Source organism: Macaca thibetana, chromosome 19 (assembly GCF_024542745.1).
Source record: "Macaca thibetana thibetana isolate TM-01 chromosome 19, ASM2454274v1, whole genome shotgun sequence".
NCBI lineage: Eukaryota > Metazoa > Chordata > Mammalia > Primates > Cercopithecidae > Macaca > Macaca thibetana.
Genome location: NC_065596.1, coordinates 22,476,936 through 22,503,923, shown reverse-complemented (window position 1 = coordinate 22,503,923; position 26,988 = coordinate 22,476,936). Strand labels below are relative to the sequence as shown.

Sequence of the window (26,988 nt, the reverse complement as noted above, 5' to 3'; positions counted from 1 at the left end):
GAGGTCAGGAGTTCAAGACCAGCCTGGCCAACATGGTGAAATCCTATCTCTACTAAAAATAAAAAAAATTAGCCGGGCATGGTGGTGCGCGCCTGTAATCCCAGCTACTTGGGAGGCTGAGGCAGGAGAATCACTTGAACCCGGAAGGCAGAGGTTGCAGTGAGCTGAGACTGTGCCACTGCACTCCAGCCTGGGCAACAGAGCGAGATCCTGTTGCGAGCTAAAAAAAAAAAAACGGTTCTAGCAAACATGAAATGAGATGTAAAATCCGGTCCCTGGGTCACATCGGCCGCAGCACAAGCGTTCCTCACTGGGCACATGTGGCTGCCGGCTTCTGTGCTGGATTGCATAGGTGTGGGACACTTCCATCATCTGGAACGTTCCATGTGACCCACCCTCCCAACTCCAGATCGCATAGCTGGGGCCTCTTGGAGCTGGGGGATGATAAACCTAGCAGAGTCATCTGCTCTGATCCCCTCTCCCCATTGCATGGATGGGTAGACAGAGGCCCAGGGGCTCCAGCACAGGGTGGGGGCTCCCACACACAGGAGGAGCTGGACGGCCCCGGGATGAGCATAGGCTCCAGTGGGAGGAGGTCAATGGCAGTGGGTAGGGAGAGGTACTGGACTGCACCCCTTGAGCCCCACCCCATGGCCTGAAGGTCTCCCAGCCCCCCTCTCCCCAAGGAGCAGAGGAGAGGAGGAGAGGCTGAGCAGAGACCCAGCCTTGCCCTGCTCACCTGCTCAAAGAGCCCAATGTAGAGAACTGGCAGGGTGCTGTACAGGAGGTTGAAAAGAGCCAGGAACCATCCTTCATACAGGGGCTGAGCCGGGGGAGAAAGGCAAGAAGAACAAGTCAGCCTCCAGACACCCAAGGAGCCTGCCAAGCGGGCACCCAGGGAGGGTTCTGGGTGAGGTAGAAAGTCGAGTTACACTCAAGGTTGGGGCTGGGACTGGGGTGGGGTGAAGTGTGGACTGATAAAGGTGGGAAGATAAAGGGAGGGAGGAAAGCATGATCAAATTCCCTCATAACGGCACCTCTGAGTTTTTGTTTTAATTGGATGGCCTCAAAAAAGATACAGGCCAGGCACGGTGGCTCATGCCTGTAATCTCAGCACTTTGGAAGGCTGAGGCGGGCAGATCACTTGAGGCCAGGAGTTTGAGACCAGCCTGGCCAACATGGTGAAACCCCATCTCTACTAAAAATATAAAAATTAGCTGGGTGTGGTGGTGGGCTCCTGTAATCCCAGCTACTCGGGCGGCTGAGACAGGAGAATCGCTTGAACCTAGGAGATGGAGGTTGCACTGAGCCGAGATCACACCATTGCACTCCAGCCTGGGCAACAAGCGTGAAACTCTGCCTAAAAAAGAAAAAAAAAAAAAAAGGCTGGGTGTGATTGCTCATGCCTGTAATCCCAACACTTTGGGAGGCTGAGGCGGGCAGATCACAAGGTCAGGAGTTCAAGACCAGACTGGCCAACATGGCAAAACCCTGTCTCTACTAAAAATACAAAAATTAGCTGGTTTTGGTGGCAGGCGCCTGTAATCTCAGCCACTGGGGGGCTGAGGCAGGAGGATCGCTTGAACCCGGGAGGCGGAGGTTGCAGTGAGCCAAGATTGTGCCACTGCACTCCAGCCTGGGCAACAGAGCGAGACTCTGTCTCAAAAAATAATAATAATAAAAATAAAACAGAAACCAATATATACTTACTAAGGGGTTTCCGTAAAACTCTCTCTCAAATGCCCAGGTATTAGTGATGGGGGCTCATTCCTTCTCAAAGGCACCTGACTCCCAACAGCTTCCCTACACGCAGGGAACAGCACTGCCCTGGGCCTCTTCTAGTCCTTGTCATGATACCGCTCAGAGTCTTGAGTGGAGCGCCAGCTCCCACATCGGATCTTCTCTGGGGTTCAAGGTCTTGTTCCCTCAACTGTCCCTAGAAGGGGAGGTCCATGTGCAGTGCCTGCCCTTGCTTGAAAGCTCTGAGTGTGCCCGGCACGGTGGCTCACGCCTGTAATCCCAATACTTTGGGAGGCTGGAGTGGGCAGGTCACCTGAGGTCAGGAGTTTGAGACCAGCCTGGCCAACATGGTGAAACCCCGTCTCTACTAAAAATACAAAAATTAGCCAGGCCTGATGGTACAACGCCTGTAATCCCAGCTACTCGGGAGGTGGAGGCAGGAGAATCACCTGAACCCGGGAGGCGGAGGCTGCAGTGAGCCCAGATCGTGCCATTGCACTCCAGCCTGGGTGACAGAGTGAGACTCTGTCTCAAACAAAACAAAACAAATATCCTGGAAGTTGTTGGGCACAGAGCTAGACAGGGACCATCACTTCCCTTCACCTGGACTCTAGGCCTCCACTAATGCAGCCTTGCCATGTAGCCTCAGGCAAGCCCTGCCCACCGAGGATTCCGGGGTTCTCAGTGTGCCCAGTGCTGCTCCTAGCAGCTATGGGAGGGGCACGACATCCCCAGAGGCCCTGGTCATGGATGGGGCAGCCAGGCCGGGGGACGCACCTGGGCAGTGAAGCCATTGTAGCAGGCGAACCAGACCTGCACCATCATGCTGGCCATGGTCTTATAGAAGAAGTAGCGCAGGAACTTGCAGATCCGCACGTAGGACCAGCGGCCGTGCACCAGCAGGAGGCGCTGCAGGAAGCAGAACTGGCCCAGCACGAAGTCGCTGTTCTGAACAGCCTGCATGCCCTCCTGGCCGGCCAGCCCCACGCCCACGTCCGCGGCTGCGGGGCACAGGCAGTGGGTCAGCCCCTCGCACGCCCCCAGACCCCCCATCGTTCCGTCCCTCATCAGCACCCCCCCCACCGGCCTCAGGTCCCCCCAGTCCCACCGCCACCTCCATCAGCCGCCCCCACTCGCCCCGGGCACCCCCAGCCCTGCCGCCGCCACCCACTCTTAATCATGTTGACGTCGTTGGCGCCGTCCCCGATGGCCAGGGTCACCACCTGGTGGTACTTCTTGACCAGGGCCACGATCAGGGCCTTCTGCTTGGGCGTCACGCGGCAGCAGATGACCGCCTGGCAGTTGGACGCCAGGTCCACGAAGGCGCGCTCCTGCAGCACCTCGGACCGACGGCGAGCTCCGGAATCGTCGGCCGAATCCTCGGCCGGCGGCGCGGACAGCGGGAGCCCGAACCTCCGGCACAGCAGGGACAGGCGCCTGGCGTAGAGGAAATCCCTCCTGGACTGGCCGGGCTCCTGCCACGCCTCATCCATGTTCACGTTCTGCACCAGGGCGCGCGGCTCCTTCCGCAGGGACACCAGCAGCTTGTCCTGGCCGGCGGGGAGGGGATTGTGCCAGGCGCCGCGGCCTCCAGTCCAGCCTGGACCCTGCCCGGCCCTCGGCCTTGCCAGCAGCCCCCACCCCGGGGCCCTTTGAGGCCCCCACCCCGAGCCCGCCGCCCCTCCAGGCCCCTCCCTGGCGCCGGGACCCCGCCGTCCACCCTGAGCGACACTGACCAGGAAGTCTCCGTTAATGACCAAGGCCAACTTGACCTGCGACAAGGACTTCTTGGTTAGAAAGTCGTTATTGCTTTCCCAGTAGGTCTCCAGGATGCGGCTGTCGGGGCGGGCGCAGGGGTCAGCGGGGCAGGGGAGGGGGCGGGCTTCTCCCCACTTCCCAGGGAGCTCCACTGCCCCTCCCAACCCCTCCACTGCCCACTCCCTCACCGCTGCCCCTCCCCCTCCCCCTCTCCCCCACCTCTGCCCCTCCCCCTCCCCTCCCCTGCCCATTTCCCCTGTGCCTTCCCCTCCCCTCCCTCTCGCCTCCCCTCCCTCTCCCCTCCCGCTCCATCCACTGTCCCTCCCCGCCCCTTTCCCCTGCCCCTCCGCCTACCCTCCACTGCCCACTTCCCCACCTCTGCCCCTACCCCTCTCCCTCACCTTCCCTCTCTCTCCCCTCCCCTCTCTCTCCTCTGCTCCTCCCCCTCCTCTGCCTCTCCCCCTCTCCCTCCCCTGCCCCTTCCCCTTCCCTTGAGGCTCCCTCCACTGCCCACTCCCCCACTCCTTCCTCCTACCCTTCTCTCCCCTCTCAATCTCCCGCTTCCCATTGTGCCTCGGGCTCCCCGTCCAATGAGACAAGCACCTGGGCCAGGTGCCCCTTGTCCTCACCTCCCTACTCCCCTTGCTCACCCCCCCCAACCCCACACTTCTTACGTAATCTCCTTCTCCTCCAGAATGAGCATATTCTCTGACAGCAGCTCGCAGGCGAAGCCGACGTTAACAGCGGTCTCTGCGAACCAGAACCAGACCTGCTCAGCCCCTCTGTGACCCGCCCTGCACCGGCGGCCTGGGGGCCACGCCCACTCTACCCAGTGGACCCTGGCCCGACCAGTGGCAGCCGCATGCCCCACCCCCTGGCCATGGTGATTGGTTCAGAGAAGGGCTTGTAACCCAGGCTCGCCAATGAGAGCCAGCCCTGAGATTTTGACTGCAGTTCTGGCTGGAACTGGGCTGCTCAGAGACGTGTCTGAGGCCAGAATCATCAGGCACATGTGCCTAGGATCCACGGTGCCTTCAGGAACCCACAAAATGTCTTAATACCTTTTTTTTTTTTTTTTTTTTTTTGAGACAGAGTCTCCCTCAGTCGCCCGGGCTGGAGTGCAGTGGCGGGATCTCGGCTCACTGCAAGCTCTGCCTCCCGGATTCACCCCATTCTCCTGCCTCAGCCTCCTGAGTAGCTGGCACTACAGGCGCTGGCCACTACGCCCGGCTAATTTTTTTTGTATTTTTAGTAGAGACGGGGTTTCACCGTGTTGGCCAGGATGGTCTCGATCTCCTGACCTCGTGATCTGCCCCTCTCGGCCTCCCAAAGTGCTGGGATTACAGGCATGAGCCACCGCGCCCGGCCTTAATATCTTTTTAAATCAGAAGGGAAATAATTGAATATTTTTCCCTGGGCTGGCTCCTGGCCAACAGAGGGCACCCTGAAAATCTTTTTTTTTTTTTTTTTTTTTTTTTTTTTTTGACAAGGGCTCACTCTGTCACCCAGGCTGGAGGGGAGTGGCGCGATCATAGTTCACTGCAGCCTCAACCTCCTGGGCACAAGTGAGCCTCCTGCCTCAGCCTCTGGAGAAACTGAGACCACAGGCATGCGCCACCGCGCCCTTCTGAGAGTTGCAGCCTTTTTTTTTTTTTTTTTTTTTTTTGAGACAGTCTCACTCTGTCTCCCAGGCTGGAGTGCAGTGGCACGACCTTGGTTCACTGCAACCTCCGCCTCCCAGGTTCAAGCGATTCTCTTGCCTCAGCCTCCTGGGTAGCTGAGATGACCGACGCGCACCACCACACCCGGCCAGGCCCATTTTTGTATTTTGAGTAGAGACGGGGTTTGAACCTGTTGGCCCTGCTGGTCTCAAACTTCTGACCTCAAGTGATCTACCTGCCTCAGCCTCCCAAAGTGCTGGGATGACAGGCGTGAGCCTTCAAACTTCAGGGAAATTTGAAGATCCATGCTGCAGGGGCTCAGCCACCTGAAGCCACCCAGGACTCACCCTGCTTGTCCCCAGTGAGCACCCATATTTTGATGTTGCTCTTCTTGAGACATTTGATGGTTTCAGGAACGCCGTCCTGAAGTCTGTCCTCGATGGCTGTGGCTCCCAGCAGCTGGTGGGGGAGGAGGGCAGGACGGGGAAGATGCTGAGCAGCCGCCCAGCTCCCTGGCAGGGGCAGGAGAGTCCCAGGGCCCCCTTTGGTGCCCTGCTGCCCACCCACCTTGAGGTTCTGCTCCAACTCGTTGTACACCTGTTGCAGGGCCTGCGCCCGGTTCTGCAGCCGGAGGCTGGCCTCCTGGTGGCGCTGCCGCCAGTCCTCGTAAATGTCCTCAGCCACCTCCCTGTAGGCCAGGCACAGTGTCCGCAGGGTCTCCTGGGCAAAGGCCTGGGGGCCAGGCAGGTGGAAGCTGTCACCATCCTGAAGCCGACATCTGAGTCTCAGCCCTCCCCAACCCCCTGCTGGGCTCCGGAGCCTGGGCTCCCCAACCAAAAGCCTGTTGCCTCCCCTGCCAACAGCAGCCTTGAAGGGGCTCAGAAAACTGGTCTGAGTCTGGGCGTGGTGGCTCACACCTGTCGTCCCAGCACTTTGGGATGCTGAGGCAGGCGGATTATTGGAGGCCAGGAGTTCCAGACCAGGTTGGCCAACATGGTGAAACCCTGTCTCTACTAAAAATACAAAGATTAGCCGGGCGTGGTGGCGGGCGCCTGTAGTCCCAGCTACTTGAGAGGCTGAGGCAGGAGAATCGCTTGAACCCAGGAGGCGGAGGTTGCAGTGAGCCGAGATCACACCACTGCACTCCAGCCTGGGCAACAGAGCGAGACTCCATCTCAAAAAAAAAAAAAAATAGAAAAAAGAAATAGAGAGTGGGGAAAAGGGCCGGGCGTGGTGGCTCACGCCTGTAATCCCAGCACTTTGGGAGGCTGAGGCAGGCGAATCACTTGAGGCCAGTAGTTTGAGACCAGACTGACCAACATGGTGAAACCCCGCCTCCAGTCAAAACACACAAAAAAATTAGCCAGATGTGGTGGTGCACGCCTGGAATCCCAGCTACTTAGGAGGCTGAGGTGGGAGGATCCCTAGAACCTGGGAGGCTGAGGTTGCAGTGAGCTGAGATTGCCCCATCGCACTCCAACCTGAGTATCAGAGCAAGATTCCGTTTCAAAAAAGAAGAAAACTGAGCCACCCCTGCTCCTCACCTGCTCTGTCTCAGACACCTGCTCCCACCCCCAGACTCTCAGCTCTCTTTTGCCTCCAGACTTTCTTGGAGGACTGTTTCCCTGCCAGGAACACCTTCCCTACGCTTTGCACAGCAAATTCTTTATTTTTTTTCGGGGATGGGGGACAGGGTCTCACTTTGTCACCCAGGCTGGAGTGCAGTGGCTCGATCATAGCTCACTGCAGCCTCGAACTCCTGGGCTCAAGCGATTCTACTGTCTCTACCTTCCAAACAGCTGGGATCATAGGCGCATGCCATCACACCTGGCTAATTTCTTTCTATATATATATTCTTTAAATAGAGGTGGTTTCACCATGTTGCCTGGGCTAGTCTCGAATTCCAGGGCTTAAGTAAGCTGCACACCTGAGCCTCAAAACGCTGAGATTACAGACAGGAGCCACCACACCCGGCCTGCATAGCAAATTCTAACAATCCCTCATGACCTTGTATGCAGTCCACCTACCCAGAGCCTTCCCCAACCTGGGCTCCCCCAGTCCCAGGCCTCTCCCTCTGACCCCTCAATTTTGGGATCTCTGAGCCCCTGCTTTAGGCCCCTCATTTCTCAAGGGCCGGACCCAGGGTTGGGGCCTCTAGGGGCTGGGAGGAAACTGGGCAGGCCCAGAGAGTAGACACTCCAGGCTGGAGTGCAGTGGCGTGTGCTTGTAATTCCAGCTCCTCGGGAGGCTTGAGGCAGGAGAATCACCTGAACCTGGGAGGCAGAGGTTGCAACAAGCCAGGACCGCGCCACTGCACTCCAGCCTGGGCGACAGAGCAAGACTCTGTCTCAAAAAAAAGAAAAGAAAGGGCCGGGCGCGGTGGCTCACGCCTGTAATCCCAGCACTTTGGGAGGCCGAGGCGGGTGGATCACAAGGTCAGGAGATCGAGACCATCCTGGCTAACACGGTGAAACCCTGTCTCTACTAAAAATGCAAAAAATTAGCCGGGCGAGGCGGCGGGCGCCTGTAGTCCCAGCTACTCGGGAGGCTGAGGCAGGAGAATGGCGTGAACCCGGGAGGCGGAGCTTGCAGTGAGCCGAGATCGCGCCACTGCACTCCAGCCTGGGCGACTAAGCGAGACTCTGTCTCAAAAAAAAAAAAAGAAAAGAAAAAGACACTGTCTCTGTGGGGGGACACTTTGGAGTTCAGCTGCCTTCCAACCTGTGTGTGTGTGTGTGGTGTGTTGCCAGGGGAGGGTGTTTTGTACAGTGCACAACCTACCCAACTGTACATAGCCATCCCAGGCACCCGCAGCCATTCATTTCTCTGTACAGTCTCCTCCCCTGCCTCCTCCTCCTGTCCCTACATACACACACACACACACACCAGCCTTCCTCCCTGCAGGGACTCACAGCCAAGGCCGCCTCTGTGGCAAATTCCGTTGCCCCTCTCCTGTGCAAGCGTTGGAAGATGACCGTGTCGGCGCCCTTGGTGTAGAGGCAGATGGTGCCCTCTGGCTTTCGCACTGTGGGGGAACAGGCCCTGTTGCCCACAGAGGCTCCCCCTTTGCCCACCCGCCTACGGGGGCCCAGGGCTTGGGCGGCCGGGCTTACCCAGCACCGACATCCGTTTGCGCATGCTGTTGAAGTCCATTATGGCCAGGACCTGGTAGACCCGCTCCTCCCCCAGCTCCACGATGGTGATGGTGTCCTGGGTGCGGGACAGGAACACGTAGCCGAAGTTCCGGGCCGCGGTGACCAGCGCCCCCTCGTCGGGGGAGGCTGCCTGGTACAACAGCTGGTCTGGTGGGGAGGGGGCCGTTTTGGGGTCACGTGGTGGAGCCCATCTCCATCTCCACGGTGCAGGGAGGAGATGGGCACCGCCTGGGCTACACCGTTATTGAGTGTGGCGGGGGATCCCCGCCTGGACAACCTCTCAGCCCAATGCACGGAGGGGAGCACTTGAGTCTAGACGACCTTCCTGCTCAACAACACATCCTGGGGCTCCAACCGCAGGTCTGGACATCCTTTATTGAGCCGTGAGGATGACACATCCGCCCTCCCGCCACGGTACTGGGCAACACGTCTGGGCTCCAGGCCCGGACGCCCTCGAGGTGGGGCTGGGGTCACCGGCCTCAGCGCCCCCTAAGCCAGGTGAAGGGGGCCCTGGAAGATGGGCTGGGTGAGCGGTGGGGCCGGGGACACTGCCGTGCCCCGGGGGCCGAGCGGCCTCAGAGATGGGGAGGCGGGTGGGCGCGCCCGGGGCACTCACGGCGGCTCTCCCGCACCATCACCGTGTGGCAGATGGCCAGCAGGCGCCAGAACTCGCGCACCGCCGCGTCCCTGTTGCTCCGCACGAGGTTCAGCAGGGCCGCGTTGTGGAAAAGCAGCTTCCCGTCGGCGAACTTGTTCCAGAGGTAGGGGTTCTCCTGGGGGCGGCGGGGCGCGGCGGGCTGTGGGCGGGCCACTCCCTGTGCCCCATCCCCCTCACCGTCCCGCGCTGCAGGGCGGGCAGGCTCACCTTGGGTCGGGTCCTGGCCTCCGAATCTGGCCCTGGGGAAAGACATGGCTTCAGGCCCCTGCTCCCACAGGCCCCCCATTCGGGATCCCACAGCCCCTGCCCCCTAGTCTCAGGCTTCTGGGGGCCACCGGATGCAGCCACACGAGCCATGCCTGCGGTCCTGGAACCGACGCCCCGAGCAATCTTGGGGCGAAAGCTGACCTCGGTTTCCACCATCTGCAGAAAGCAGGAAGAGGGGAGCACGCCCATCCTGTCTCGCAGGGATCCCTAAAGGACGGCCTGGAGCGGGATGCAGCCCCATCCCTGGGGCATATTTTGTTTCCCACTCCTGGGGTGAGTTTTTGTTCTTTTTTATTTATTTATTTATTTTTTTATTTTTGAGACAGAATCCTGCTCTGTCGCTCATCCTGGAGTGCAGTGGCACAAGCTCAGTCACTGCAACCTCAGCCTCCTGGGTTCAAGCGATTCTCCTGTCTCAGCCTCCTGAGTAGCTGGGATGACCAGCGCCTGTCACCATGCCTGGCTCATTTTTGTATTTTTAGTAGAGATGGGGTTTCACCATGTTGGCCAGGCTGGTCTCAAACGCCTGACCTCGTGATCCTCCCTCCTAGGCCTCCTAAAGTGCTGGGATTACAGGCGTAGCCACCGCGCCCAGTCACTTTTTATTCTTTATTGTTCTTAGAGATGGGGTCCTACTCTGTGGCCCAAGCTGGAGCGCAGTGGTGCGATCATAGCTCACTGCAGCCTCAACTTGCCGAGCTCAAGCCATCTTCCCTCTTCAGACTTCCAAGTTGCTGGGGCAACAGGTGCACACCACCTCTTTGTGGTGTCTTTTTTTTTTTTTTTTTTTTTTTTTTTTTTTTTTTTGAGATGGGGTCTCTCTCTATCACCCAGGCTGGAGTGCAGTGGCTTGACCTTGGTTCACTGCAACCTCTACCTTTGGGTTCAAGCAGTTCTCCTGCCTCAGCCTCCTGAGTAGCTGGGACTACGGGTGCACGCCACCATGCCCGGCTACTTTTTTGTATTTTCAGTAGAGACAGGGTTTCGCCATGTTGGCCAGGCTGCTCTCAAACTCCTGACCTCAGGTGATCTGCCCGCCTCAACCTCGGGCCCCTTTTTCTATAGCTGAACTTGAACCATTTCTTGGGGACTTCTCACTACACTAAATTATGACCCAGTTCAAACCATGTGCCCTGGTTATAAATTAGACCCGGGGCTGTCAAACTACACCCCACCACATCGTCAGTTTTTGTACAGCCTGCGAGCTAAGAATTGCTTTTGGATTTTTAAATGGTCAGGAACAAAAATGGCAAGAAGAATATTATTTTGTGGCCGGGTGCGGTGGCTCACGCCTATAATCCCAGCACTTTGGGAGGCCGAGGTGGGCGGATCACAAGGTCAGGAGATCGAGACCATCCTGGCTAACACAGTGAAACCCCGTCTCTACTGAAAATACAAAAAAATTAGCTGGGTGTGGTGGTGGACGCTGAGGCTGGGAGGCTGAGGCAGAATGGCGTGAACCCAGGAGGCGGAGCTTGCAGTGAGCGAAGATCACACCACTGCACTCCAGCCTGGGCAGAGACTCCGTCTCAAAAAATAAATAAATAAAAAAATAAACTGTTTTGCAATCTGGGAAATACCCAAGAAATTCGAATTTCAGCATTCACAAATAAAGGCTTGTGAAAGTCAAAAGAGGAATAGTGGCCGGGCATGGTGGCTCACATCCTCACATCTGTAATTCCAGCGCTTTGGGAAGCGGAGGCGGGCGGATCGCTTAAGCCCAGGAATTCAAGACCAGCCCGGGCAACGTAGGGATACCCTGTCTTGACAAAAAATACAAAAATAAGCTGAATATGGTGGCATGCTCCTGTAGTCCTGGCTACTTGGGAAGCTGAAGTGGGAAGATTGCCTGAGCCCAGGAATTGCAGGCTGCAGTAAGCTATGATTGTACCACTGCACTCCAGCCTGAGCGACAGAGCAAAGCCCCATCTCAAAAAAAAAAAAAAAAAATACTGTTTAAAAGTTTGGCTAGGTGTGATGGCTCATGCCTGTAATGCCAATATTTTGGAGGCTGAAGCAGGCAGATCACCTGAAGTCAGGAGTTTGAGACCAGCCTGGGCAACATGGTGAAACCCCATCTGAAAAAAAGTACAAAAATTAGCCAGGCCGGGTGGCATGCAACTGTAATCCCAGCTACTCGGGAGGCCGAGGCAGAAGAATCAACCCGGGAGGCGGAGGTTGCAGTGAGCTGAGATCGCACCACTGCACTCCAGCCTGGGCAACGAGAGCTGAACTCCGTCTCAAAGAGAAAAAAAAAAAAAAGTTTGCTGGCCCCCTCTAAAAAAAAAAAAAAAACCAGGCCATCTTGCTACAGTTCCCTGGTTCTGATTCGGGCGGGGGTGCTGGGCTTGGGGCCAGACGTGGCTCTGGTTCTCGGGCACCCCGAGCCCCTTGGAGATCGAGGACCCAGCCGGGAGCTCAGGGGTTGGGGCCACACCGTAGATGCGGCCGTTGATGCAGCACTTGTTGAAGGTCAGGATGTTCTGCGTGAGCGTGCCCGTCTTGTCCGAGAAGATGTATTCCACCTGGCCCAGGTGGTCGTTGAGGCTGGTGCTGCGGGCCTTGGCGGGCACGTCCTGCGGCTGGTAGTACATCTGCACGTCCCAGTTGATGAAGACGCTGTTCCCCAGGTAGATGAACTCGGACCTGCAGAGGCACTCGGGGTCACGGTCAGCCCCGCCTGCTGTGCGCCTTCCCCCATGCCTCCCCGTTCTGTGTCTGCACCGGGCGTGCGGCTGGCAGGGACTCACAGGATGAACATGGACATCGGGATGGTGACACTGAGCAGGATGAGGAAGCCCCAGAAGATGAAGAAGGCCTCTGCGGCCACACTGCTCACGTGCAGCCCTGAGAGGTAGTAGTGCTGGCCTTTGAATTCTTTGACGGAGAAACCAAAGCTGAAGGCCAACACCAGGCAGATGAGCACCACGGAGATGAAGATCTGGAAGGCAGACGCGACGGGGTGGGTGACGGGGGCAGGGGTCCCCCACTCTGCCATCGGGATGGGGTGAACACAAACATAAGGCTGGGGCTGGGCACGGCGGCTCACGCCTGTAATCTCAGCACTTCGGGAGGCTGAGGCAGGCGGGTGGCTTGAGGTCAGGAGTTCAAGACCAGCCTGGATGACAAAGTGAGACCTCCTCTCGATGAAAAACTTAAGAAATAATTTAGGCCGGGCGCGGTGGCTCAAGCCTGTAATCCCAGCACTTTGGGAGGCCGAGACGGGCGGATCACGAGGTCAGGAGATCGAGAGACGATCCCGGCTAACACGGTGAAACCCCGTCTCTACTAAAAAATACAAAAAAATAGCCGGGCGAGGTGGCAGGCGCCTGTAGTCCCAGCTACTCGGGAGGCTGAGGCAGGAGAATGGCGTAAACCCGGGAGGCGGAGCTTGCAGTGAGCTGAGATCCGGCCACTGCACTCCAGCCTGGGTGACAGAGCAAGACTCCGTCTCAAAAAAAAAAAAAAAAAAAAAAAAAAAAAAAAAATAATTTAGTCAGGCATGGTGACACACACCTGTAGTCTCAGCTGCCCAGGAGGCTGAGGCCAGAGGATCGCTTGAGCCTAGGAGACTGCAGTGAGCTATTATGGCGCCACTGCACTCCATCCTGGGCAATACAGTGAGATCAAAAAACATTTATTTATTTATTTATTTATTTATTTATTTTTTGAGACAGAGTCTCGCTCTGTCGCCCAGGCTGGAGTGCAGTGGCACGATCTCAGCTCACACAAGCTCTGCCTCCCGGGTTCACGCGATTCTCTGCCTCAGCCTCCTGAGTAGCTGGGACTACAGGCGCCCACCACCATGCCCAGCTAATTTTTTGTATTTTTAGTAGAGACAGGGTTTCACTGTGTTAGCCAGGATGGTCTAGATCTCCTGACCACGTGATCCACTCGCCTCGGCCTCCCAAAGTGCTGGGATTACAGGCGTGAGCCACCGGCCCCAGCCGAAAAACATTTATTTTTGTTTGTTTATTTATTTATTTATTTTTATTTTATTTTTTTTTTTTTGAGACAGAGTCTTGCTCTGTTGCCCAGGCTGGAGTACAGTGGCACAATCTCAGCTCACTGCAACCTCCACCTCCGGGGTTCAAGTGATTCTCCTGCCTCAGCCTCCCAAGTAGCTGGGATTACAGGTGCCTGCCACCACACCCAGCTAATTTTCAATTTTCTGTAGAGACGGGGTTTCACCATGTTGTTCAGGCTGGTCTCAAACTCCCAACCTCAGGTGATCCGCCCACCTTGGTCCCAGAACGTGCTGGGATTACAGGCATAAGCCATCTCTCCCAGCCTAAAAAAAATATTTATTTTGGCTGGGGATGGTGGCTCATGCCTGTAATCCTAGCACTTTGGGAGGCTGAGGAGGGCAGATTGCTTGAGCTCAGGAGTTCAAGACCAGCCTGGGCAACATGGTGAAACCCCGTTTCTACTAAAATACAAAAAAATTAGCCAGGAGTGGCGGCAGGCACCTATAGTCCCAGCTACTCGAGAGGCTGAGGCAGGAGAATTGCTTGAACCCGGGAGGCAGAGGTTGCAGTGAACCAAGATTGTGCCTGGGTGACAAAGCAAGACTCCATCTCTAAAAAAAATAATAATTTAAATAAATAATCATTATTATTTTATAAAACTTTTTTTTTAAATTACTTTAATGAAAGATTTTCTGGCCCAAAGACCTGCCCACAGGATCAGGCTACACATTTTGCAGAAGAAGGAAACTGAGGCCTGGAAGATGACATCCCTGACCGACCCTCGTCTGTGTTCCTGGGGCAGGGGCACTTGTTGGCAGCTCACCACAACCACCAGCTTGTTCATCAGGAGGTCTAGCTTGGTTCTCTTCAAATGGATCTTGCCACAGTTCTTCATAATTTTTGTGTCAAAACCTGCAAGGTTTGCAAACACGTATCCATCTATCCATCCATCCACCCACCCACCCACCCGTCCACCCACCCATCTACCCACCCATCACTCACCCATCCCACATCCATCCACCACGCCCCCATCTACTCACCTATTTGTCTATCCATCTACCCACCCATCCCCACATCCATCCACCCACCCACCCATCTACCCATCTATTTGTCTATCCATCCATGCACCCATCCACCCACCCATCCCCACATCCATCCACCACGTCCCCATCGGGACAGCTCCCACTCCAGGACCCTGGAGCAGCCGTACCAGCATAAATGACCATTCCATAGCAGGTGTCTGTGTTGCGAATCCTGCAGCCTCGGAGGAGGAGGTTGCCAATGTCCAGGGAGTATTTCTTGTCATTCCATTCCAGGCACCCCACGAAGTGGTGCAACCGGCTGTTGGGCGCCTCACACGTCACCGTGCCTGTGGGCAGCCAGGTGGTCAGTGGTCAGTGGGCTCAGGCCCTCCTCCCCAGGTTCCCTGCGCCGGGTGCAGGTGAGAACATTCTGGCCACCCTCACAAGTCCCTCAGTGCCCCAAACTTGCCCTCTGGCGCCCCAGCACAGGGCTGCCTCAGGAAGGCTCCAAAGCCCTCCTGTCCCCGCCTGGCCTCAGGGACTTTGGGCAGGTTGTTCCTTCCACGGGGACTCACACTTCTCTGATCCTCCAGCCAGATCAGCCCCTCCTAGCTCCTAGCTCCCGCCCTCATGGTTCTGATCCCAGCACATGATGCGATGTTTATTTGTGCAAAGCTATTGTTACTGTCTGTGAGCTCCCTGAGAACAGACACCAGCCTCGTCTCAGCCACACTGTCACCCCAGGGCACGGCCCAGCACCTGCACACAGTAGGTGCTCAATAAATGTGTCAAGAAGGAAGAGGAGAAGGGACACCTGATGGATGAGCCTCCTCCTGGGTGCCGGAGCCTGTCCACCACCACCACCCCCCATTCCCCAACACCCTGCAATGTTCTCACTTCCGCTGGAGGAAACAGGTTCAGACCACACGGACTGGCCCGGGCAGCATTTAGTGAGGGTTAAAATGACAATGAGGCGTGGGTTGGGACCCCAGAAGGGAGAGGGGCCACAGGGTTCCTGAAGGGTCCTCATCTGCCTCCCCATCACGTCTTAGGGATGGGGAGCCTGACTCCGTCCTGAATGTAGGAACTGGAGACATCCATGGTGGGATGGCCAGAAGGCAGAGGAACTACAGGGCTAGCCCACACCTCAGGCCACCTCTCTGAACCTCAGTCTCTTCCTCTGAAAAATGGGTCCGTGCCCGGTGAGAATGCTGGGGCAGAGGGAGGAGGCCAGGGCCCGCAAAAGCATCCTTGCTCACCCCGGGAGGAGTGCCAGAGGAAGAGTCACTGCCCGTCTATGATTCTGCGCCCTGACGGCGTTAAATAAGGGAGCTGGCCGGGCGCGGTGGCTCACGCCTATAATCCCAGCACTTTTTTTTTTTTTTTTTTTTTTTTTTTTTTTTGAGACGGAGTCTCGCTCTGTCGCCCAGGCTGGAGTGCAGTGGCCGGATCTCAGCTCACTGCAAGCTCCGCCCCCCGGGTTTACGCCATTCTCCTGCCTCAGCCTCCCGAGTAGCTGGGACTACAGGCGCCCGCCACCTCGCCCGGCTAGTTTTTTGTATTTTTTAGTAGAGGCGGGGTTTCAGTGTGTTAGCCAGGATGGTCTCGATCTCCTGACCTCGTGATCCGCCCGTCTCGGCCTCCCAAAGTGCTGGGATTACAGGCTTGAGCCACCGCGCCCGGCCAATCCCAGCACTTTCAGAGGCCAAGGCAGGTGGATCACCTGAGGTCAGGAGTTTGAGACCAGCCTGGCCAATATGATGAAACCCCGTCTGTACTAAAAATACAAAAATTAGCCAGGCGTGGTGGCAGGTGCCTGTAATCCCAGCTCCTCGGGAGGCCGAGGCAGGAGAAACGCTTGAACCTGGGAGGCGGAGGTTGCGGTGAGCTGAGATTATGCCACCGCACTCCAGCCTGGGCAACAGGAGTGAAACTCCATCTCAAAAAGAAAAGAAAAGGAAAAGAAGCAGCCAAGCAGTGGGACGGGGTCAGCACTCCGTTCTTAGAGGCCATTCCCACCACAGGAATCGCCAGCCCATGCAGGTGCCTTTTCAATGAAACAACCAAACGTGACTGCGTTGTGGTTAAATTTTACACTTAATAGAATGTAGCATTTTATTTGTGGTTTTGACACAGGGGCCTCACTCTGTTGCCCAGGCTGAGTGCAGTGATGTGATCACAGTTCACTGCAGCCTCAGCCTCCCTGGGCTCAAGCGAGCCTCCCACCTCAGCCTCCCAAGTAGCTGGGACCACCGGCACATGCCACCATGCCCAGCTAATTGTTTTATTTTTTGTGGAGATGGGGTCTCGAGATGTTGCCCAGGCTGGTCTTGAATTCCTGGGCTCAAGTGATTCTCCTGCCTCAGCCTCCCAAAGTGCTGGGATTCCAGGCGTGAGCCACTGGGCCTGGCCAGCACATTTTTTTGTAAGACAGTAATAACAACAACAAAATACCTTAACGTTTAACTTTTACAGATTTGGGGGACGTGACTCCCTGCTCAATGCCGCTCACCTTGAAAGGACGCCATCTTCTTTACAGAGGTCAGTTCTTTGTGGGTGACCATCAGGGCCTGTCTGAACTTCAAGTTGGTCTCCCTGGTGACGAGGAGAGGAGGGAGGTGAAAAGAGGTGAAAATGGGGTGACGGTTGCTTCGAGGAGCCCCCGGACCCCTTCTGGAGTCACTCAGACATTTTCACTGAGCACCTACTAGTTTGCCAGCTGCCAGTCAGATGGCTGAGGTCCAGAGAGGGAGAAGGCCTTGCCCAAGGCCACACAGCATGTTTGCTAAAGTGCTGAGGCCAGGGCCTAGGGCTGCACACAAGGGGGCCTCCAGCAATGAAACAATGAGGAGAGTGGGCGTCTTCCTCCCCTCAGTGCCTGGCAGCACCCACCCCCCAGACACTCATGGGGTGAGTGACCAGAGTCTCTGGGTGACCTTGGCTGGCCGCCTCCTTGGTGATCGGGGAAGGGGGCTCCTCCGGGCCATGTGCCCCACCCCCCAGGGTCCCCAGCGATGCCACAGCTCCTCACCCATCAATGTCCACCGTCTCCACGTAGCACAGGCTGCTGGGCTCCGTGCTGGCCAGCAAGAGCATGTCAGCCTGGGGTGGAGTGGGGAGCAGCGTTGCAAGAGGGGATGCAAGATAAGTTGGGGGTGTGGCAGCCCTCCCCACCCTGGGAGGGGCGCTCTCGGTGCGGGGGCGTGGCTCTGGGACCTCAGGGTCAACCCCAGCTCACCGGGACAATGTTGTCCTTGTGGAGACAGACCACATCCCCCACGCACAGATTCTGCCATTTCTTCCACTTGAAGCTGCGGGGAGAGGGGGTTGTGAAGGAGGCCCCTCCCTCTGCCGACCCTCCCCACACGGTGAGAGCAGAGGAAGCGGATGTCGTGGGGCCTGCGGCTGCAGTCCCCACCTCCAGGCCTTTGCCCCCTCCGGAAGCCTTCCCCGGCCTCCCACCCCACTCCCCGCGGGTCCACGCTCCCACCCAGTGACCTCCAGGGTCCCGCACCCACGTCCTCTTCAGACTTTCCTTGTCCTCCCCATCGCCCCAGCCCTAAGCTCTGCAGGGGTTCGCCATCGGGGCCTTGGCCTCTGTCCTCACCCCAGCCGGGAGACCGGGGAGCATGGAAGGTGACGGACACTTGGCCAGGCACCCTGCCCTGCCGAGGCCGATGACCCTGCTGGGCTGGAGCCCCTGTGTCCCCGGGGATCCCCAGCTGCAGCCCCAGCCTCACCTCTTCCCCATTAGAATCTGGCAGGGTCTGTTGTTGATGGTTCTGTCACTCTTGTGTCTCCCCTGGGCCAGGAGGGAAAGGATCAGAAAGACCGTCCGGCCTCTCGTGCCCCTGCCCAGGCCGCTGCCCAGCAGTGCCCACCCGCAACACGGGGTCTCTGTCTGCTGGCCCCATGCCACGTTGCGTCTGCCCAGGGATCCTGGGCATGGGGGCCACTGGACCCACTGCTGTCGGCGGGGAGAAGATACGTGTGCTGCCCACCACCTAGTGTGCCTGCCAGACCACCACCCCACCAAAGCTCAACGGCCCCGAAACCACGCAGCCGGCGGAGCCAATGCCACCAGCGGCACCTCCCCAATGTGGGTGCTAGTGGATAAGGACAACGTAGCCCCAACAGCGGAGGCTCCCAGGCCCATGTTCCCCTAATGCTCCAGGAAGCCCAGCCCTCTCCCGCTCTCACTCTCACCCAGGGCTCAAGAGACCACCCCCCGTCCCCGCCCCCTCCCCCAGGCAGCTGCGTCCAACAGCACTCACGATGTCGTCCACCAGGTCCCGGGTGGCACGGATGAAGAGGAGGCAGACCATGGGGGCGCCGAGCGAGAACCAGGGCAGCGTGGAGATGTCGGGAATGCTCTGACGTGGAGGGGGCCACAGGAAGGGTCACACCAGCCCCCTCCCCCATCCCCTGCCCTTCCACCAAGCCAACCCAGCCCCGCACCATGTGACACCATCTGCTGGCCACCTTGGCCGGGCTCCAGCCATCACCTGCATCCCCCAGCCCTTAGGACAAACCGCTGGCATCCCTCCACCTGCCTGGAACTTCTCCCACACGCCTCGTCTCCCCAGCAAACTCCTCTTCTCCCGTCCAAGCCCAGCTCCCACGTTGCCTCCTCCAGGGAGCCTTCCCCAGCCCCAAGCTTGGCCCTCACTGCTCCCCCTCCCTCCCGTGTTCCTGCTTCCCCAGGTCACCCTGCAGGTGTGAGCTCCACCATCCCCCACCCTGGTGCCCGGCCAGTGGCCTGCACACAGTAGGTACTCCATTAATGCTGAATGACTCGATGGATAAAAGGAGAACCTCTATATCCAGAACCGAAATAAGATGTTGGGTGAGGGTGGGTGCTCTGAAAACAGTGCCCCTGGCCGGATGCTGGCCCCACGCTGGCCTGGACCACCCAGGTACCAGGATGTGACTCTGCAGGTCTCAGAGAACATGCTCTGGGCTCCTCCTTCCCCCTCGCCTCTGAGGTCAGCTAGGAGGGCGGGGGCTAGGGGAGCTGCGTGGCCGAGGCTGTCTAGGCTGGGGAACGGCTATGCCTCCCGACACCGAGCCCTGCCCAGCAGGAACCAACAGGGCATGGAGAGGGTGCCATCATCAGACCTGGAGGGTCCGTCCATCCACCTTCATCATTCAACGTGTATTGAGCACCTCTTGTGTGCCAGGCCCTGGGCAGGGTAGTAGGGACTCAGTGATGAGGGTCCCGGTCTGTGGGGAGCGGGACATGAACCCACCCATCACATAGACAAATACATCGATGCTGCCAGGTGGCTAGGGGGGACCTCCTGCAGGAGGCGACGTGCCTCACCTGCAGGATGATGATGAGGAGGAAGTACAGGTTGGACACCCGGTGGAGCTGCTCGTACAGGTTCAGCGGCAGGAACGAGAAGAAGTTGTACTTGGCCGTGCGGATGACGTTGGTCTGGAACAAGAGCCGCAGGCCACATGGCAGGGGGGTGCCTTCCAGGCCAGGGGATGGGGGTGCCCAAGGCCAGACCTGCCCCACTTGGCCTCGCCCAGAATCCTCTGGGCTATGGGACACCATTCATTAAGCACCTACTGAGCACCTGCTGAATGCAAAGTTTCAAGCCAGCATTATTAATAAATGCAAGACCTCAAGCCAGCATTTACTGAGCACCTGCTGAATGCAAAACTTGGAGCCACGGTTAACTATTGAATGCAAAGACTTGAAGCCACGTTTTACTGAGCACCTCCTGAATGCAAGGCCCCAGGGCAGCATTTACTGAGCACCTCCTGAATGCAAGGCCCCGGGCAGCATTTGCTGAGCACCTGCTGAATACAAGACCCCGGGCGGCATTTACTGCGCACCTGCTGAATGCAAGGCCCCAGGCAGCATTTACTGAGCACCTCCTGAATGCAAGGCCTCAGGGCAGCATTTACTGAGCACCTGCTGAATACAAGGCCCTGGGCAGCATTTAGAGCACCTGCTGAATGCAAGGCCCCGGGCAGCATTTACTGAGCACCTGCTGAATACAAGGCCCCGGGCAGCATTTACTGAGCACCTGGTCAGTAATGCAAAAGCCTAGAGCCAGCATTAATTGAGCTTCTACTGAGTGCAAAGACTCGTTGAGCTGTGACCAGCATTTCCCAAAGCAGGACACTCAGGAGGATTTCAGGGCCCGATGGACACGTTGTACTTTCAGGTTGGGTATTAACACCGTCATGTGCACTGGGACAGGGCAAATGAGACACCCAGAACTCTTGCGCCAAACCAGTGATTTGGTTAGGACGGACGCTTCGGTCTTCGGGATGAAAATAAAAATACTGGCCGAATGTGGTGGCTCACCCCTGTAATCCCAGCATTTTGGGAGGTCAAGGCAGGTGGATCACTTGAGGTCAGGAGTTCCAGACCAGCCTGACCAACATGATGAAACCCCATCTCTACTAAAGATGCAAAAAATTAGAGGGACATGGTGGTGGGCGCCTGTAATCCCAGCTACTCAGGAGTTTCAGGCAGGAGAATCGCTTGAACCCGGGAGGTGGAGGTTGCAGTGAGCCGAGATCTCGACACTGCACTCCAGCCTGGGTGACACAGCGAGACTCTGCCTCAAAACAAAACAGAAAAAAGAAAAAAGAGGCTGGGCATGGTGGCTCACACCTGTAATCCCAGCACTTTGGGAGGCCGAGGCAGGTGGATCACCTGAGGTCAGGAGTTCCAGACCAGCCTGAGCAATATGGTGAAACCCCGTCTCTACTAAAAATACAAAAATTAGCCGGGTGTGGTGGCACACCCCTGTAATTCCAGCTACTCGGGAGGCAGAGCAGGAGAATTGCTTGAGCCCTGGAGGCGGAGGTTGCAGTGAGCCGAGATCGTACCACTGCACTCCAGCCTGGGCGACGGAGCGAGACTCCGTCTCAAAACAAAACAGAAAAAAAAAAAAAGAAAAGAAAAATATCAAGCAAATACAAGCAGAGGCAGGACTCAAGAGGTGCAAAAAATAGATTCCCCAGGGGTGCCACGGCAGCTCCTCTGGGGGCCGGGGAGGCACGGGAGGGGCTGCCCACCTTGTATTTCTTCTTCTGCCAGCACAGGAACACCTTCTCCTTGAACTGCGCATTGTAGGCGCGATTGTTGGCCTGGACCTCCCAGGTGAATGCTGTAACGAGGGCAGAGCCGGGCGTCGCTGGAGCTCGAGGGCCAGGAAAAACAGCCCTAACCACCGCCCAGAGGAGGGCTAATGGGGCCCGAGGGACCCAGGTGCCGGGAAGGCCCGAGATGTTGGAGCCCCTAAAGACAGTCGGGCAGCAGGCACCACCTAGGGACCTACCAGACCCCTGCCCATAGGTGGCGTGGGCACAAGTGGATTGTGAGAGTGGCCACCCCCCCCACCCCTGGCCATGGGCCAGTCCTGAGACGCAGAGAACAGGCCCTGGGAGACCCGTTCAGGCCTATACATTTTACAGAGGGAGGCAAACTGAGGCTCGGTGATGGGCTCTCGGGTGTCCAAGGCCATACATCCAGCAGGCAGCCCAGATCTTTCTGGGCATGCAGCCCCCAAATCCTGAGTCAAATACCCCAAACCCAGTCAGTACTAGGGTTGGGGACTACTAGAAACCAAATGAGAATCCTAGGCAAGGCCTGACGTGCAGGTTTGGGGGGCCCCAGCCCATCTCAGCCTCAGCCCTGCACTTTTTTTTTTTTTTTTGAGATGGAGTCTCGCTCTGTCACCCAGGCTGGAGTGCAGTAGCACAATCTCGGCTCACTGCAATCTCCACCTCCTGGGTTCAAGTGATTCTCCTGTCTCAGCCTCCCGAGTAGCTGGAATTACAGGCATACGCCACCACGCCCGGCTAATTTTCGTACTTTTAGTAGAAACGGGGTTTCTCCCTGTTGCCCAGGCTGGTCTCGAACCCCTGACCTCAAGTGATCCGCCCACCTCCACCTCCCAAAGTGCTGGGATTACAGGCGAGAGCCGCTGCGCCTTGCCAGCCCTGCGCTTCGTAATCCCTCCCATCTGCACCACCCCCTCCGCCCAGGATCAGCACCTGAGTTCTTGTCCTCATCATCTTGGAGATCTTCTCTCTGGGCCAGGCTGCCCATGCTGGTGGGGCTGTGGGAGAGAGGGGCCCTGGGTCACAGCAGCGGCCCCAGCCCTTGCTGGGCACCACTCGTATTCAAGGAGCTCACGGCCTAGGGGTCGACCCTCTCAAATGCTACCTCCCACACTCATCTGCAGCCTGCCCCCAGGCTCTGAATGTCCAGCCATTGGCTGTGTGTCTTGCCTTGGACACCCTGAGACCCAGGGGACCCCAAGATGATCCCCAAACCTGCAACAACCCATCTGCCAGTGTCCCCCGGCAGCCACCCCTGTTGCCTCCCACCAGTTCAGCCTAGGAGGACTCTACCGCCGGCCATGCCAGACTCCGGCCACTGCTCCCCACACCTCGCCTTTCCTGGAAGGCCACTCTCACCTCCTCCTGGTTTCGCTGACGGCCTCCTGCCCCTCTCCCCACGCGGCACCAGCTTAGAGGCTCAGTCGGCTGTTGACTGACTGGATGGGATCCCCGGGCTATATGTTATATCTCAAAACACAGCAGGAGGGTCAGGCGTGGCCATCCCCCCTCCTAACCCCCCCGGCTGGGCGCATAACTCTGATGGGGGCGATGGAGGCAGACAGCACATGGTCAGAAGATCCTGGAATCTTCTCCACTAGCAGGTTTAGGAATGTGGGTCTGGCTCTAGCTCTGCACTGGGGGCCCTGGTTTGGCCCCCCGTGAGGAACGGGCAAACCACCCCAGACGCTAGCAATTGGCCCCCCACCTGCCCACTCTCTAGCAGTGCCCTCCTCACCAAGCCCCTGCTCCTGGGTTCCGGCGGCCCGGGGCACCCGTCCTCACCCTTCTGGTCTCCGTTCATACTTCCCAGCCCGACCAGGCTGGGCCCTGTGCCTCCTCTGGGGTGCCCCTCTGCCTGGGGAGTCCCCCATCCCAGCTCTGATCACCTTCTCACCACCTCCGCGGATGCCAGCAGGACCTGAGCCTTCCTGAGTCAGGTCTGAGTCACCTGTGTCCCCAGGTCCTGGTGGGGCAGGACTTGGCTCAGGGCCAGCTCTGGTGCTCCTGGGAGTCTGAGCGGGGCCAGTGCCCATTCACCACATGAGGAAAAGGGAGGTTCAGGGCGAAGAGGGGTTTAGGCTGTGGGACGGGGGAGTGGTGGGGAGACCCCCGTGGGGGCAGACTGGGGGTCGGAGAGTTGGAGAGAAAGCTCAAATGGCCAGAATCCACTCAAAGTGTATCTGGGGGCAGAAACAGACACGGACACAGCGCTGGCTTCCTGCCGCCTCACTAACCGGGACGCCCCATTACTCGGAAGCCCCCCACCCCGTCTTCCCGCAGCCACAGAGGCACAGGACCGCCCTGGACAGGGCTCCAGAGTCCAGGGCTGTCCGCACCCGCCCCCGAGCCCCGACCGCGCTAACCTCTAGGTGCGACCTCTCTACCCTCGCTGCCACAACCCCAGCTCTCAGCCCGGGTGGAGCCCACAGAGGGTGCGCGGGCTCCCAGGAACGCACAGCAGTGGGAGCACCAGCTGCTCACCCGCGCAGGACAGGCAGGGAGGGGCCAGGCTGCCTGGGGCAGGCCGCGGGCGTCCAGAGCGGCTGATGTGGTGGAACCGTTAGCCCGGTGCCAACGGTCCTGAAACGGGGGGCGGGGTCTCGGAGCCCGGCCCAGGCAAAGGTGAAGCTGGTTCGGAGCCAGGAGGGGGGCCGAGGGCGGGGCCTGGAGGGGTGGGTGGGGCCAAGGCCAGGAAGGGGACGGGGACTCGAGGATGGGGCCAAGCAGGATCCGGGCCAGGCCTCAGGGGCGTGGTCACGGCAGAAGGGCGGGGCCGAGCAGAGCCTCGAAGTACAGGTCAGGGTAGAAGACGCTCGGGGGCGGTGCCTGGGTCTGGGGTGGGGAGGGGGCTAGGAGGAAGGCGGGGCCTAGCGGGGTGTCGCCGAGTGGCGTAAGAGTAGGGGCGGGCTCAGGACCCGGGGCGTGGCCAAAGAGGGAGGCAGGGCCGCGCAAGCAGGGTTTAGGTAGGGGAGGGGCCAGAACCCAGGGGCTTGGCCAAAGTGGGAGGCGGGGTTGAGCATGGCCTTGCGGAGCAGTGTTACGGCAGGGGCGGGAATCCGGAGCCGTTACAAAGGAGGAAGGCGGGGCCGAATGGGGGTGTCGCTGAGCAGAGTCAGTGTAGGGACGGCACCAGGACCCAGGGCGTGTCCGAAGAGGGAGGCGGGGACGCGCAAGCAGGGTTTAGGTAGGGGCGGGACCAGGATCCAGGGGCGTGGCCAAAGGGAGGCGTGGTTGAGCATGGCCTTGCAAAGCTGGGTCAAGGTAGGGGCGGGGCTAGGATCGGGGGCGTGACCAAGGAGGAAGGCGGGGCCGCGCACAGCAGGGTCAGGGTAGGAGGGAGCTCAGGGTGGGTCCAGGACAGACGGCAGGGCCTTGGGAGGGCCTTAGGGAGCAGTGCCAGTGCAGGGGCGGGGCCTGAAAGGGAAAAGGGTGTCAGGGAAGGGCCGGGCCGGGCTTGGCCGGGGAGCAGAAAGGACCTGCACCGCAGGGAGGGGTTGGAGGGGTTCTTGTAAAGGTGGGCTAGGGTCAGGCCGGAATGGGCCTTGCAGACCTGACGTGGCTGAGACTGGTGGGAACAGCGTGGCAGAGTGCAGGAGGAAGGACCACAGGTAAAGGCAGGTATGTAAGTCGTGTCTGATTCGTGTCCTGGGTTCGTTCATTCATCCCATTCACGTTCAACGAGCACCTCCTAGGCACAGATGCAGGGCTGAGCACCAGGCTGGGGAGAGGCGGTTATAGCCATTGAGACCACCCTAAGGCCAGGAGGAAGCCCGCAGGGTTCTGTCCTGCGGGTGGCAGGGGCTCAGGGATCCTTATTGAAGTGGCAGGGGTGAGTTCAGCGACGAGGCAAGGGCGTGTCCAGGCCAGAGATAGGGCCCGGAGCCAGGGACAGAAGGTTTGTGTGGAGGGGCTGTTGAAGATGAAATGCCCCCAAGAGTGAGGCTACCTGGGGTGAGGACCCAAAGGGAGAGGCAAACATGGGTGGAGGGGAATACGGAGGCCACCTCCCCCATCAAAGTGGCAAACACCTGAGGGCTCTGGGTGATCACAAACCCTCTTTTCTTTGGAAGCCCAAACTGGAAGTCTGCTTGGCCCTGGAGGTTGCCAGGGAACCTTTTTTTTTTTTTTTTTTTTTTTTTTGAGACGGAGTCTTGCTCTGTCACCCAGGCTGGAGTACAGTGGCTGGATCTCAGCTCACTGCAAGCTCTGTCTCCCAGGTTTATGCCATTCTCCTGCCTCAGCCTCCCGAGTAGCTGGGACTACAGGCGCCCGCCACCTCGCCCGGCTAGTTTTTTTTGTATTTTTAGTAGAGACGGGGTTTCACCGTGTTAGCCAGGATGCTCTCGATCTCCTGACCTCGTAATCCGCCCGTCTCGGCCTCCCAAAGTGCTGGGATTACAGGCTTGAGCCACCGCGCCCGGCCGGGAACCTCTTTTTTTAGAGACAGTCTCGGTGTGTCACCCGGGCTGGAGTGCAGTGGTGCGATCAGAGCTCACTGCAGACTCCACCTCCTAGGCTCAAGTGATCCTCCTGCCTCAGCCTCCAGAGTAGCTGGGACTAAAGGCAGGCAGGCAGGCCACTGTGTCTGACTTCTCTCCTTTCATTCTTTCAACACTTCCCCTGCGCTTGCTTGCCCAGAGGTTATGAAAAAGAGCCGGGGGTGGGGGTTTGAACACACTGTTCTCATAAACTTTAGAAGAGACCTGGTTGGGTGCAGCTGTGAGGACCAGATTCCCCCTCCCCAGCCTTCACAGGGGGCACTATCTGGGGGCAGGAGCTTGCCCAGGGCACTTGTGCAAAGGCCCTGAAGCCTCCAGTGGCAACAGGTGGCTTCGCAAGCTGAAGGAGGTCCCTGGGGGCTTAAGCCAGCGCTGGCCAGCCTTGGGACCCCCGTGGGCTATGTCCTGAGGCACCAGGTGCGTTCTGGGAAGAGGGAGGCAGACATCACACGGGAACGGACAGAAACAGAGTGAATACACACCTGCGCCATTTATTTAGAAAACAGGGCCAGGCACAGTGGCTCACACCTGTAATCCCAACACTTTGGGAGGTCGAGGCAGGTGGATCACTTGAGGTCAGGAGTTCAAGACCAGCTTGGCCAACGTGGTGAAACCCCGTCTCTACTAAAAATACAAAATTAGCCAGGTGTGATGGCAAGGCCATAATCCCAGCAACCTGGTAGGCAGAGGCTGCAGCAAGCTGAGATTGGGTGACAAAGCAAGGCTGTCTCAAAAATAAGAAAAAGAAAACTCCTTTATAGAAGGGGTGGGAAGCGTCACCTGGTCACAAGAACAGCCCTCGAGGGTGGAAGGGCCTGGCCTAACCACGGTCCCCCAGGAGGGATGCAGAGCCCAGAACCAAGAAGGTAACCCTTCTGCCTCTGCAGCCTTGGGACGGAGTCCTCTGGGGAGGCCCCACGTCCTCATCCGGGGCCCCGTGCCCTTGGCCTTGCCCTTCAGCAGAAGCCCAAGGCCAGGGTGGCAGGAAACCCCCTCTAGGCAACCTGCCCTCAACTGCTGGGTCCTGTGCTGTGAGGCTCACTTTTTCTACTTGAAGTGAATAAAAAGTAGGGTCTAAACACCCCTGGGCCTCCCATTCCCAAATGGGGTCCCGATGCAACCAAGGTTGCCTGGAGCCGTGCGTGCACCGCATGACATGTGGCATTTC

The 26,988-nt window shown here is 58.2% G+C and overlaps 1 protein-coding gene across 7 annotated transcripts in view; it reads right to left on the bottom strand.

The window, feature by feature from the left end:
• Positions 1–25,834, bottom strand: part of ATP8B3 (ATPase phospholipid transporting 8B3) — a 30,394-nt gene extending 4,560 nt beyond the window's left edge. The window contains exons 1-27 of one of the 7 annotated variants that reach the window (XM_050770021.1): positions 25,751–25,834; positions 23,685–25,434; positions 23,208–23,501; positions 22,678–22,788; positions 22,252–22,316; positions 21,271–21,362; positions 19,553–19,666; positions 18,504–18,602; positions 17,970–18,031; positions 17,468–17,540; positions 17,261–17,331; positions 16,742–16,824; positions 14,418–14,576; positions 14,031–14,119; positions 11,990–12,180; positions 11,677–11,885; positions 9,180–9,211; positions 8,931–9,087; positions 8,273–8,461; positions 8,072–8,184; positions 5,727–5,891; positions 5,507–5,618; positions 4,173–4,248; positions 3,477–3,576; positions 2,912–3,290; positions 2,518–2,741; positions 740–823 (exon numbers count right to left, since the gene is read on the bottom strand). In XM_050770021.1, coding sequence (XP_050625978.1) covers positions 740–823; positions 2,518–2,741; positions 2,912–3,290; positions 3,477–3,576; positions 4,173–4,248; positions 5,507–5,618; positions 5,727–5,891; positions 8,072–8,184; positions 8,273–8,461; positions 8,931–9,087; positions 9,180–9,211; positions 11,677–11,885; positions 11,990–12,180; positions 14,031–14,119; positions 14,418–14,576; positions 16,742–16,824; positions 17,261–17,331; positions 17,468–17,540; positions 17,970–18,031; positions 18,504–18,602; positions 19,553–19,666; positions 21,271–21,362; positions 22,252–22,306 — 2,928 coding nt within the window. In that variant the 5' untranslated portion in view covers positions 22,307–22,316; positions 22,678–22,788; positions 23,208–23,501; positions 23,685–25,434; positions 25,751–25,834. The other 6 variants (XM_050770022.1, XM_050770026.1, XM_050770025.1 and 3 more) reach the window with 6 other exon arrangements.
• Between the last annotated feature and the right edge of the window lie 1,154 nt (positions 25,835–26,988).